This window comes from Chrysemys picta, chromosome 1 (assembly GCF_011386835.1).
Source record: "Chrysemys picta bellii isolate R12L10 chromosome 1, ASM1138683v2, whole genome shotgun sequence".
Classification (NCBI taxonomy): Eukaryota; Metazoa; Chordata; order Testudines; family Emydidae; genus Chrysemys; species Chrysemys picta.
Window position 1 is genome coordinate 202,495,087 of NC_088791.1, and position 14,404 is coordinate 202,509,490.

Genomic DNA, 14,404 nt, shown 5'->3' on the forward strand with positions numbered 1-14,404 from the left:
ACAATGCCTAGACTTTATAGGGGCCACCATCAACTCAGTCAGATCACGAGCCTACCAACCAAGGGACAGGTTCCAGATTCCGCAAGAACTCATAACTCACGTAGCCAAGAATCCTTTAGTCATGGCCTGGACTAGTCTATTCCTCCTGGGCTTCATATTCTCATCATGTCAGACAACACCATGCCTGTTGGCTACATCAACAAACGGGGGCACAAAGACGAAGGCTCGAAGAAGTGGAGGAGGTTACTTACTCTAACTAGAGGTTCTTTGAGATGTAACTAGAGGTTCTTCTATTTGTTTTCCACTTCCCGCCCTCCTTCCCCTCTGGATTTGTGGTGGAGAAGGAATTGGAGGTACAATCAGTCTGACCCACACTTCATCACCTTGAACGAAACCATGAGTCAGGGAGCATGCACGGATCAATGGACACTACTTTCAAATTCTCTGGCTCTGGACACATGGTGCGCATGCATAAAGCTCTCAGTGGCCTATAGATAGGGACCACAAATCTCGAAGAACCTCCAGTTACAGGTAAGTAACCTCCTCATTCAAGTAGTTCTACCATTAAGCTGAAGGAGACTCTCTTATAAGCAGTGTTACTACTAGCATTGATATCCTCTACATGGATCTGTAGGCACTTGGAAAAAAATCATATGATTCTAAGCAAGTTGGTAATCTTCGACTCCATAAATGCCCCGCCTCAGAGGTGGGGTGGCTTAGTCTGAGCCATCAGAGGAAAGAAAACCCTTGACCCTTTGAAGGATTCCACATAACCCTCCCCTCCTTGTGGTCTAGAGGATGGAGGATCTGTTGCTGATTGGTTTGGCAGATGGGTGCAAGATAAGTCTTTTGGCTCCCAGGTACCTCAAGGGAGGGTTTAAAAGCCTTTTCCTCCTGCTCTGAAGCACCAGTCTGCACTGGGAGGAAAGCTTCCCCTCTCCCTCCCATTGGGATTAGAGTAGGACTCAGTTTCTGGGCTTTGTTGTGAGCACTAGTCTCCTTTTTGGGGTTCATAATTGAATTTTTCCCTCAGTACCACATTGGCCTGGGCAAGGTGTTTTTTTTCACCTTTCTCTCAGCGGCCTGAGGACCTGGTGGATAGGTAAGATTGTAAAATTAATTTCATTACAAATTAGCACATGCCCAGTGCACGTAATCATTCAGTTGGGGCTCCAGTTCCCTGATTGATCGGAATCGGAATTGGAAATGGATTAGAAGAAGGCATTTATAGAAGGTGGGTTGGGGTTCCTAAAATCTGAGACAGTGAGGAAACAACCCCCTCTTCCCCACCCCTTAGCCCTCATACAAAGGGAGAGTGGCGAAGTCCCACCAGTGGTGCTGGGACCAAATTACAGGGAGCAGGGGCAACCTGCCACTACAAGATAGATGGATTACAAAGGAAGGATGACCTGCCCTGGACAAGTTATTGCCAGATAGTTCTCAATTTGTAAACTTTATAAAATTGTACAACCAAGTGAAAGCATATTCCTGGTGTTTTGTCGCCTTGTGGTGCCCAGGAAAAAGCAGTCCAGCAGAAGTCTTTCTGCGAGGCAACTTTGAATAGTGGTAGCATTAAATGGTGATAGCAGTTGAGTCCTTTAGGTTATAATCCCTGTAGGGCAGAGAGCATCTTTTCATCTGAATTTGTACAGTACCCAGCACTGTGGGCCTGACTCAGGCTTTTGGGCAGTACCATTGTCGAGTCTGGGCGCATAAATGATGCTAGATCCAGTGATGATGGTAGCAGCTGTTAGCCAGATTTGTGATTTTCCCCAGATGTTACCATAAGTGGCTGTGAAGTCCTAAGGCTGCTCATGTAGTACAGACAAAGCTCGTATTGCTGGAAAATTACATTTGCAATTCTTCTGTAGTTCCTTTGCAACAGGGACCATTTGGGGATGAATGTATAGAGGGCGATAAAATGACTTTTATTATATTTGTTCAGTTTAACATGTCAGTTAGTAATTGAGCAAAAGTAATACTAAAAAAAAGCTTGTTTTTACTCCCTTGAAAGTTCAAGGGCATTGATCATAAAAATAATTGTTTGCATGGTCCTCTGTTTAATGACTAATTCAAAACCTGCCCCCAAAACATTCGCATCTGATGCGAGTTTGTGTTGTCAATATAATTCTTCAGGGACAATGTCCACACCACAAAAACATTAGGCACTGTTTGATGGCCTTTTTGCTGAAGGGTATCAAAGGACATGGAGCCTGAACAGCCATCTCAGCTCTAGAGGTGACTCCTACAAATCAAAGTTAAGAAACTTTGGTAAAGTATTTAGGTGGGAACAGTCTTCCGTTGTACCTGTTCTGTGGATAAATGAAGAGCCTTGCTCTCCATGGCTGTCAAATACTTGTTATACAGTACATTTCACCCAAGGATCTCAGAGCCTTTTTAAATAACCTTTAATTACATGACATGAAGGTAGGTAAATACTTTACCCAATTTATTGATGGGTAAACCAAGGAGCGGAGAAATTAATGACTACTCCATCCTGAACATTTCACAAATACTGATTATAGAAAAGGAAAATATTGTCTTAAAAAAAAAGTTTAATCTGTGAATAAAACTTTCCATTAAAACTGTTTGTTTCGGTTTAATGCAGATTAATTTCTTTCCTATTCACTTTTATTTTCATGTTTGAAACACATCACTTTACTCAATTTTGTTTGTATTTCCATTTAGGACGTGTAGGAACACCTCATTTTATGGCCCCAGAAGTAGTAAAAAGAGAACCCTATGGGAAGCCTGTAGATGTTTGGGGTTGTGGAGTGATCCTTTTTATTCTACTAAGTGGTTGTTTGCCTTTTTATGGAACCAAGGAAAGATTATTTGAAGGCATTATTAAAGGAAAATATAAGGTAAATGACAGTGTGCATGATTACTTTTTCACTGAGGTAAAACACTGCTGTAAAAATTTCTGGAAGTTGCTTTCTATATTTTGGCTGCTAATTAGCCTGAATGAAATTTGCAAAATTCCACAAGACAAACAGCTCTCTATGTGCAAATAGAGATACTTATATCATTATTGATCCATTTTTCCATGGTATATGTGTTTAACAGTCTCTGGCATTTAAATTACCATATCATTTATCTAGATTAAGCAGCTAAAGTAACATCAAAATTGGACCCTGACCTTACAATGAGTTCAGGGAGACTACTTACATGCATAAATGTTTTTTGTGATTAGGGCCTCAGTATGTACTATATGTTCTGTGTTATCTGTATGACTGATATATACATAAACTCGTATATGTATTCCTCCATTTTATAAAATTTCTCACATTTGTTTGTAGTTCTAAATGCTAAATGTGATAGCTAAAGAATGATCTCATTAATTTAGTAAAAATATTTGTGGTTATCTTAATGTACAAATGGTATCATACTTTTGTCATATTACACTGTATAGTAAGCTATGAAATAACTGATTACTCACTAAGGAGCTACTTGTAATTGATAACAAACTACAGTGTTTGAGGACAAACTTGTTTCATAACACTTTCCGACATCATGGAGTCATTATGAGGAAGGAGCTAAAGCCCTTTCATTTCATTTCTTCTTTGCATACATCAAAATCACACCTTTAGTACATTAGCAAAATGGTAAGAATCTTGCTAAAGTTTGATAGTCGTATAATATGTAGTATTCTTTATATTAATTAACCAGGGTATGTCTACTCTGCAGCTGAGAGCCTCAGGGAAAAAAGTGTTTTACAACAACAGTAAGATACTTAATTGAGTGTGCCTATATTGGTAATCATCTCTTCTTGAACAGCTGAAGGCACAAAGCTGATCACACTTGAAACGTGTGATTATACTATACATCGCCTTGTATGTTGTTGCTTGCTTAGTGTGGTTCTACTCTGAAACTGATTCTAAAAGTGGCATTGAAGTGTACATTTCTTTGTCTCAATGATTCTGGATGAAATTCTACCCTTGCAAGGAAATAGCGAAAAGGTTTCCTGAAACCTTTAAACCTTACACTGGCCTTATGGAAGGAGCAGTTGTCCACAAGGTCTTCTGCATTCCTAAGAACCACAGGGTGGGAGGGGTCATGGAACTCCACTGATTTCCCTCTTATTCAGATCCAGCAGCTCAACACTTCACTGTGGTGTAGAGTGGCTGCACTGCAGCTCATAAACTTGTCCCTTCATCCATTTCATTTCCACAGACAAAGCCTGATTACTTTTGCTTTGTGCAGGGAAGGGTGAATTTGATCTATAGGGAACATTACATGCAAAAAAGTAGGTGGAAAAATGGGTACCATATTACCAGTTGTATAATCATCGTGCACTGTACGTAGTGTTTTAGTTTTCACATACTAGCATGTATCTATTTTTTCAATGGTACACAAGTCTTATGTGTACATTCATAGTAATAAAATATTGACAATAGTACCAATGTCACCTACCCTTATACTTTAGTTGCTCATTGTACAGAATAACTGTATCCTATAATTGTTGTACTCTGTCACTTGCTTTAATTTTTTTCTTACAATCAGATGAATCCCAGGCAATGGAGCCATATCTCTGAAAGTGCCAAAGATCTGGTACGCCGCATGCTTATGCTGGACCCAGCTGAAAGGATAACCGTTTATGAGGCCCTGAATCATCCTTGGCTGAAGGTAAATAAAGCCAACAACATAACATCTCAAAAGTTCATATCCTTAAAAACATGGAGTTGGTTTTTTGCTCTTTTGATTAGCCATCAAGTTACAGAAACACTTAAATGTGCTTAAGTGCTTTACTGGATTGGGGCCTGAGTGCTCGACACCTTGCAGGATTGAGCCTCCATATGTGCCTCAAGAGGACTGTGGGATGTAGAGTAGTGCTGTGTGGAAGATGATTTGGGGAGCATTCCCACTTCTTCCTATGGCCCTCCTGGAGTCCAGATAATAGAATCCCATGTGAATTTTAGAAGCTTTATCTTCCATCTCTTCCTCCTTCCCCTGCAGGTGACCTGAGAAGGCTCAGCAGCTGCTTTTATCAGCCTTCTGGTATGAAAATAGATGTTTTTCCACTGAGAAACCTTGCTAGTGATAGGAGTTTTTGAAGCCTATCTCTATAAAGAAAGGTGGGAGCTTGGGGAGAATGTAAGCAGAGCTCTCCAGCAGCCCCTAGGATGTCCTGTGCTAAACTCACCAGAGCTGGAGGTCGATAGCAGTATTCCACATTCAGAAGTTAATAAATTTTGGTTCTGGGCATTGATACTAGTTAGAATCTGGTTAACAAAGTTTTATTTCTCTCTTGCTTTCTATTTTGCGTTTTGTTTTCTGTCGTGTGGCCAAAGGAAAGTTAGACTTTTTAACTCTAGTGAATGCGTCTGTCACTAGGGTATCATAACTGAGGAGCTTTATTGTCCAAATCCCTGCAAATTTGGCAGGAAAATGTAACCTTGGCCCTACCTAGTGCTAACCTGCACATTTTGAGGCTGATATAACTTTATTTTGTGAACTTAAAGTTGGGTGAGAGGGTTGGGCAGGCGAGAAGAAGCAAAATTGAGTTTGTAATAAATACTAGCCAGCATAATCCTGAAGTGGCTATTGGCATTCTCTAATTCAGTCTGGTCATATATCTGCCTTACTAAGCTAAACTCAGCCTTCCTTTCCTGAATCAAAATTTCATTAACCCCACATAGCCATGAGTCATTGACAGGATGCAATATACACAGATTATTAGTATGAATGTGGTAGTGAATGTCATTTGTGAGAGATGATGCTGTCTATCATATGGTTCTCCAGAGTATATTTTTTAATTAATATTAATGTTTTACAGAGCCACTACATCTGTTTTCCTTATATTAAAGCTGAAGTGTAATATTATATGGTGACAGGTTTCAGAGTAACAGCCGTGTTAGTCTGTATCCGCAAAAAGAAGAACAGGAGTACTTGTGGCACCTTAGAGACTAACAAATTTATTAGAGCATAAGCTTTCGTGGACTACAGCCCACTTCTTCGGATGCATATAGAATGGAACATATATTGAGGAGATATATATACACATATGGTGATACATTCAAATATTCTTTGATAACTTAATAGTAATGAAGAAAGGATTCTGCAGTGACACAAGCCATTTTAAATATGATCAGTTAATACTGATATAATTATTTGTGTATTTAAATGTTGAAATGACCAACATCTTAAAGCTACTGTAGTGTACTAAAATTTTAACCAATTAATCTTAAAACTGAAAGAGATCAATAAGATTGTCTCTCCACTCCTTTCAGTAATACATACAATTTAATGGCTTTAAATTGACTAGATGCTCAAGTGTTCAAATTGTGTTATGTGTTTAAGAATGTTGTTAACAAGAATGGGGAGCAGCAAACATACTTGCAATAATTGCATTATCTCTAACTTTGCATCAGATATATTTTTATAAGACACTGCCTTTTAGGAGTTATAATCTCCGGTATTGAATAGATTGCATAATTTTTTTTCACATTGTGTGTTTTCTTTTTGTCGCTGTCGAAAACTTACTAAGTACAGGAAGTAAAAATAAAATCCAGCTTAAGTGAAGCAGCTCACATTGGGGGTTCCAAGTTATTTAACTTGAATTCTTTTGTAATTTGCCATTTTAGGAAAAACTCTTACCCAGCAATTTACAGAATCTGTTCCATTAATATTCTACCAACTGATAATAGATTTCAGCCACAGGAAGTGACAACACATCACCTGTCTTTCTCCCATTCTGGAATCCAACCATCTTGGTTTCTATAAGAAATTTCCTTAATGTTTACATCAGGGGTCGGCAACCTTCGGCACATGGCCCATCAGGGTAATCCGCTGGCGGGCCGCGAGACATTTTGTTTACGTTGATCGTTTGCAGGCACGGCCCTGTGCAGCTCTCAGTGGCCGCAGTTCGCCGTTCCTGGCCAATGGGAGCTGCGGAAAGCGGCGCAGACGTAAACAAAATGTCTCGTGACCCACCAGCAGATTACCTTGATGGGCCGCAAGCCAAAAGTTGCCAACCCCTGGTTTACATCAGTGTAATCAAATCCTAACTTGCTGTGTGATAATTTAGTATCTAATGCATATCTTGGCCAATTTTTAATATTTTTTGTCAGAGCGAAGTTTGAGTTTTTTGTTTTGTTTTTTTTTATTGTAGGAGAGGGATCGCTATGCATACAAGATTCATCTTCCAGAAACAGTAGAGCAACTGAGGAAATTCAATGCAAGAAGGAAACTAAAGGTAAAAGGAATCTGACAGGACAGATATAATTGCATTACCTTAAATTTTGTATGGTTTTCTTTAGTACCTAATTCTTTGTGAAAGAACTTTCATATTAAGTGTCATAGGGCTTGTTTATATGGTGCAACAGGGCACACCAGGAAGGTGTAAATAGTAGAGCGCTCTAAAGTGTTGCGCTCTAACTGCCACTTATAGACTCTGCTGACGTGGTCTACAAGGTACCTAGTGCATGTTGATATAGTCCCAAACACATGCACTAGAAACCTTTGAGCACATCAGTGGGATCTATGCAGGGCAGTTAGAGCACCACACTATAGAGTGCTATTCTATTTACACCCTTCTGGTCTGCATTGCTGCACCATATAGACAAGCCATATTGACTTCTTTTAATACAAGTCAAGAGTTCTATGTATTTTTTAAAATATTAAAGATTTAAAGTTGAAATAGATATTTAGAATGGATTAGTTTGCAACTGTGTCATGCTGCAGACACTAGTCCCCTCCATTTTAGTCTCTTGGTTTCATTTAAAAATTGAGTTTATAGTCTGAAATATCTAGAATTATGAGGTCAGGAATCTTAATTAGTCTAATGATCATTGATTAATTATCTTGAATATAAGATGTCTTATTTAGATTGTCTTGTCATGCATTGACCTAAATGAGATTTTGGACAAACTCAAACCAAATGCACTATAGTTGAAATATGAGGCAAATATCTCAAGCCACAGAAATAAGGTTTCTTTATGAAAGTATTCTTCTTCGAGTTCTTGCTCATGTGTATTCCACAGTAAGTGTGCGTGCTTGCCACGTGCACCAGTGCCGGAAGTTTTTCCCTTAGCAGTACCCATAGGGGGGAGCACTGCTGCGACCCCTAGAGTGGCGCCTCTATATTGCGCTATAAGGGGAGCCGCACACTCCCCCCCACCCTCAGTTCCTTCTTGCCACCAGTGAAGGTGCGTCGGAACTTCTTGCTCCAGCTCTGCTGCAGCCTTTCCAGTTGATCTTAGTGGTACATTTAGCTAGTTGTTAGTAGCTTGTAGGAAGAAGTTTTTCAGTAGTTAGAGTGGGCCCGGGGCATGCCCCATGCCCCAGGCTTCAAGTCGTGCAACTCCTATCACTGTTCCATGGCCAGGAGTGATCCGCATGCTGAGTGTCTCCACTGCTTGGGCGAAACTCACGTGAGTGAACGCTGCAAGATCTGCAGGTCTTTTAAGCCGTGAACTAAGAAGGAGAGGGACATCAGACTTCACGCTCTCCTCATGGAATCGGTGCTGGCTCCAACCCCAGTAGACCGAGTGGACTCAGCGCCAGGCACCGCATCGTCGGTGCGCAGTGAAGCCCCCTCCCCCAGTCGGCACCGCTCCCCTTCCAAGAAGCAAAGGAAGAGCTTGACTTCGCAACGGCGCTGAGAGAAGGGAGGGGGAGAGGCTGCTCCCATGTTGGGGATCCCTCGGTTCCCCACGGGCTCAAAACCTCCGACTCGTGCTGAGTGAAGTAGCCCGGCAGTGTCGACATGCACCTCTCCTGCGGTCTGGATCCCATCGACGCCGGAGGCTCTACGGGCCACTCGAGACATTTTGAGCTTGCTGGTGCCCAGGGCGAGCCCCCAGTCCCGAGGCAAACCGCCACTGGGTGCTTGACAGGCTTCCCTGGTACAGCACAGCTCTTACTCCGAAGACCGCTCTCTACCTCGTTCAGCATGCAGCAACAGGTTCACTCGCAGCCTGCGTCCATCACCCTCGACGTCAGCGAGGTTACCGGTGTTATCGGTGCTGTCCGGGCAGGAGTCTCGGGGTCTCTCCACACCACACAGCAGTGGATGTAGGCACCAAGATAGGCATCAAAGGCGCTCCTCTTCACGACACAACTATTGTAGCCGGTCTTGGCGCGACAGACGTCGACGCTCCCGCTCTGTCAGACGTCACACATGGGGCTCCCGATGCATGTCACCAGCACCATGGCACTGCAGCTCCAGGTGCCGAAGCGAGTCTCGAATCAGTACGTCCGGGGGGTACCGGTCCTTGACGTCAAGGTCCCGGTCCCGTGGAAGACGGCATCGTAGGCACTGTCGCTTCCACCGCTCCTATGGTACCGTTTGGTCGGTGGTGACCTCGGCCTCAGCACCCAGCCACCCCTCGCTGGGCCGTATCGATCAGCCAGACCAGATAGCGCTACCTGGTCCGCAGCATGGACAGTGGCAAGGGGCCCCATGGCAGGGACAATGGTGTCAGTGGGCACCGTGGCTACTGATGCCCACCCAGGCGGGAACCCGCTCAGTGGCCGAAGCATCCGAGGTCCCGTCGGCCTCACTATCTAGGCCAAGGGACAAATCGACAGAGCATGAGTTGTCGGCTCCACACCTGGACTCTGACCTGGGGGTTGATCCCCCGGCACCGTCTGCAGCCCACAGCCCCGTGCCGGCCTCCTCTCCTGTACCAGATGATACCATCATGGCACCGCTGCCCTCTGTTCCGCAGGAAGACTTAAGGGCGCATCAAGACCTGCTAAAGCGAGTGATGTCAAGCCTCCAGCTGCAGCCCGAGGAGATGGAGGACCCATCCGATTCCCTCTTCAATGTACTGTCCCCCTCGCTGCCGGGCCGTGTGGCTTTACCCCTTCACCAAGGAGTAGCCAACATCTCCAACGTCCTATGGTTAACTCCTGCCTCTCTGGCCCCGATTTCCAAGAAGGCTGAGAGGAAATATTTCGTGACAGCCAAGAACCACGAATACCTATACTCTCACCCGGCACCTAACTCTCTGGTGGTGGAATCGGTGAACCACCAGGAGCGGCAGGGCCAGCCCGCGCCCACCACCAAGAATAAAGATGCCAGGAGACTAGACTCTTTTGGTAGAAAACTTTACTCCTCTTCGAGTTTCCAGCTCAGGGTGGCCAACCATCAGGCCTTACTGAACTGATATGATTTTAATTTATGGGAGTCCCTGCCAAAGTTCAAGCCACTCCTCCCAGAGCGGGATAGGAAGGACTTTAAGGCATTGGTGGATGAGGGGGCGACGGCAGCCAAAGCAGCCCTGCAGGCAGCGGCGGATACGGCAGCTCGGTCGATGGCCTCTGCGATCTCCATGCACAGGGCATCGTGGCTCCTCCTGTCAGGGCTTTCAGCGGAGGACCAGTGCCTCATGCAGGACCTGCCATTCGATGGGAAGGCCCTGTTCGCCGAGCAGACGGACGCCAGGCTGCACGGGATGAAAAACTCTCATACCACCTGCAGACCTTGGGCCTCTACGTCCCTCCAGTCAAGGACAAGGCCAAACCGCAGACGTCAGCTCACCCTGCACAGAGCAGATATGAGCCTCCTTTACAAGAGGCCGAGAGACCAAAAGCGCTGGCCTCAACAACAGTCCCACTCTGCCCCACAGCCTGGGCCCTTTAAGGGAAAGAGGCGGTTTTGACTATTTGCAGAGGGGCACGAAGGCAGTTGCCATGGAAACCCCCCTACTAATAAAGTTTGTGTTCGGCAACCGTTTGTTTGCCTTCCGTGGGAAATGGTCACGAACAACCTCGGACTGCTGGGTCCTCAACACCATTTCCAACGGCTACACATTGCAGTTCAGTTCACCCCCGCCCAACCACCCCCCATCCCTGGTGGGCTCGGGGGACCCGGAGCATATTCACCTCCTAGGTCAGGAGGTGGAACGACTACTACATCTGGAGGCAGTGGTCAGAGTGCCAGTAGAATTCCAGGGCAGGGGCTTCTACTCCCGATATTTCCTGATCCTAAAAGCGAAAGGGGGTCTCAGGCCCATCCTAGATCTGCGGAATCTCATTCGGTTTATGGTCCGCTCCAAGTTCCGCATGGTGTCCCTGGCTTCTATTATCCCCTCCCTGGACCCGGGGGACTGGTATGCGGCCCTGGACCTTCAGGACACGTATTTCCACATACATATTTTCAGAGGGCACAGGCGCTTCCTCCATTTCCTCGTGGGGCCCGACCACTACCAGTTTACGGTTCTCCCGTTTGGCCTATCCACAGCGCCCAGGGTATTCACAAAGTGTATGGCGGTGGTGGCGGCCTACCTCAGACGAGAACGGGTCCAGATGTTCCCATATCTGGACAATTGGCTTAGCAAGGGCAACTCACGGTCTCATGTGAGGGCCCATGTGGACCTGCTCCTGTCCACATGTGCCAATCTCAGCCTTTGGTAAACGAGACCAAATCAACGCTAGTTTCCGTGCAGCGCATAGAATTCATAGGGGCACTACTGGACTCCTTAAGGGCCACAGCCTCTCTCCCTGTGAGCAGGTTCGAAACCCTCAAAGGTCTCATCGCCTCGGTCACCACTTTTCCGGGGACAACAGCAAGGGCGTGCCTTCAGATTCTAGGACACATGGCAGCGTCCACGTATGTGGTCCGCCACACCAGGCTTCGAATGAGGCCCCTCCAGCTATGGCTAGCCTCCCAGTTCTCCCAGGCCTGGGATGGCCTGGACAAGGTTCTCACGGTACCGACCCCAGTAATCGCCTCCCTACAATGGTGGTTCTCGCCGGACAACATGGTCCAAGGGGTTCCTTTCCGGGAGGTGGCCCCGTCAATAGACCTGGTGTCCGATGCATCGGACTTGGGCTGGGGAGCCCACATAGGGAACATGCAAACCCAAGGGATGTGGTCAACCTCAGACCTGTCTCTCCATATAAATGTCAGGGAACTCCAGGCGATACGGTTGGCGTGCGTAGCTTTCATCACGCAGCTTCGTGGCAAGGTGGTTGGAGTCCTTACGGACAACACCACCGCGATGTTCTACATCAACAGGCAAGGCGGAGCATGGTCCTCGGCCCTCTGCCGGGAAGCCCTCAGCCTGTGGGAATTCTGTATAGCCCACATCATCTCCCTGAGGGCTCTCCACCTACTGGGAGCCTGCAATACACAGGCCGATCGTCTCAGCAGGGTTTTCTCCCCCCATTACGAGTGGTCACTCCACTCAGAGGTCACTCAACAGCTCTTCCGAGAGTGGGGAATTCTCCAGGTGGACCTGTTCACGACCCGCCAGAACCAGCGTTGCCCCTGGTTTTGTTCTGGGGGGGTGGGGTGGGGGGAGAGGTGGGGAGGGACGCAATCTCAGATGCCTTCTTCCTGCAGTGGTCGGACCAGCTTTTCTATGCTTTTCCACCATTTCCCCTTATAGGCAAAGTCCTAGAAAAAGTGAAAACAGACGTATCATCCTTATCGCCCCAGCCTGGCCCATCAACACTGGTATGGGACCCTACCGGACCTACTGGCGGCCCCTCCGACGAAGTTGCCGCTACGCCCGGACCTCCTCTCCCAGGACGGAGGCCACCGCCTCCATCCCAATCTGGCCGCTCTCCACCTGACAGTATGGCTGGTCAGTGGCTAGACGAGGAGGAGAGGAGGTGTAGTGAGGAAGTCAGGCAGGTCCTCCTGGAAAGTAGGAAGCCGTCCACACACCGGACGTACCTGGCAAAGTTGTCCCGATTTTCCAGGTGGGCTGGGGAGCGGGGAGTCTCCCCATTGTCCGCACCGCTCCAACTTATACTCGAGTACCTCCTGTCCCTTAGGACCCAAGGGCTGGCACCCGCCTCTGTCAGGGTACGCTTGGCAGCTATATCGGCCTTCCACCTGCCGGTGCAAGGGCACTCGGTCTTCTCCCGTACTATGACCTCCTGCTTCCTGAGAGGCCTTGACCGTTCATTCCCATATGCTAGATCCCCTGTACCGCAGTGGGACTAAACCTGGTGGTGTCCCGCCTCACAGGGCCTCCCTTTGAACCCTTGGCCACGTGTTCCTTGTCTCACCTCTCATGGAAGGTCGCCTGCCTTGTAGCAATCAAGTCAGCCCGACGTGTCTCAGAGCTCAGGGCTTTGACCTCGGAACCTCCATATACAGTCTTCCACAAGGATAAGGTCCAACTTCACCCACACCCTGCATTCTTCCCGAAGGTGGTCTCCGCCTTCCATATGGAACAGGACATCTTTCTTCCCGTCCTCTATCCCAAGCCCCATTCCTCCAGTGAGGAATGCCACCTTCACACGCTTGATATGCATAGGGCTCTGGCCTTCTACCTGGATCGGACTAAACTGTTCCGGAAATCCTCGCAACTCCTCGTTGCCTTGGCCGAGCATATGAAGGGGCAGCCTATTTCCACCCAGCGTCTTTCTCGCTGGATCACTGCGTGCATACGCACTTGCTATGATCTGGCAGGTGTTCCCCTGCCACCGATTGTCAAGGCGCACTCAACGAGAGCTCAGGCCTCGTCGGCTGCCTATGTAGTCCATGTCCCTATCCAGGACATCTGTAGGGCTGCCACCTGGTCTTCAGTTCACACGCTCACTGCGCATTATGCAATCGTCTCCCAAACTAGGGATGATGCCGGATTCGGCAGAGCGGTATTGCGTCCTGGGAACTCGTGAACTCCTACCCATCTCCAACAGATATAGCTTGGAATCACATGAGCAAGCACTCGAAGAAGAAAAGACAGTTACCTGTTCCGTAACTGGTGTTGCTCATGTCTATTCCTCATCCCGCCCGCCTTCCCCTCTGTTGGAGTTGTCCGGCAAGAAGGAATCGAGGGTGGGGGGAGCGCGTGGCTCCCTTATAGTGTGATATAGAGGCGCCACTCCAGGGGTCGCAGTGGTGGTTCCCCCCCCCCACGGGTACTGCTAAGGGGAAAACTTCCAGCACGTGGTGAGCACGCACACCTACTGTGGAATAGACATGAGCAACATATCTCGAAGAGCACCAGTTACGGAACAGGTAACTGTCCTTTTTCATAGGTGATCATTGCTAGAAAGTTGCATTGTTTCCACTCTGTATGGTTATGGTAACCTAGCAACATTCTCCCTCCATCGCCCCTAATACTGCTGTCTATATTAGAGCCTCACTATAATTGCTGTTCCTATGGTGCATGCACTTGGCACCAGACTAGCATACTGCAGACATTTCTAGAATACATCCTTTGAGGTTGTGACTATAAGCATTTGGGGTGGGGCACTCATTTACTGAGCCAAATTCTGCAACCATCTGTTCTTTATTCTTCGCAATTGGAGAAAGTGTGTCTTTTGTGTGACTGGGTGTGAGGGAGACTACTGTTTTTTTTTTCCTAACAGGTTCTAAATATAATTTCTAAAATGTGAAAAATATTCTTGCAGCCTGTTTTTGCTTCTTTAGAGAATAGCCAGTTTGTACATTTTTGAGTCACTCCTGTGCCACAGCATAATTTAATTCCTAGTGCTT

The 14,404-nt window shown here is 46.7% G+C and overlaps 1 protein-coding gene across 22 annotated transcripts in view; it reads left to right on the forward strand.

Moving 5' to 3' along the window:
- Positions 1–14,404, forward strand: part of CASK (calcium/calmodulin dependent serine protein kinase) — a 412,098-nt gene that overhangs the window by 266,955 nt on the left and 130,739 nt on the right. For 21 of the 22 annotated variants that reach the window (XM_005301770.5, XM_005301765.5, XM_005301766.5 and 18 more), the window contains 3 exons: positions 2,689–2,864; positions 4,504–4,626; positions 7,112–7,195. The exons of the other annotated variant lie outside the window; for it this stretch is intronic. In XM_005301770.5, coding sequence (XP_005301827.1) covers positions 2,689–2,864; positions 4,504–4,626; positions 7,112–7,195 — 383 coding nt within the window. The remainder of the gene's footprint in view (positions 1–2,688; positions 2,865–4,503; positions 4,627–7,111; positions 7,196–14,404) is intronic. 22 annotated transcript variants of the gene reach the window in all.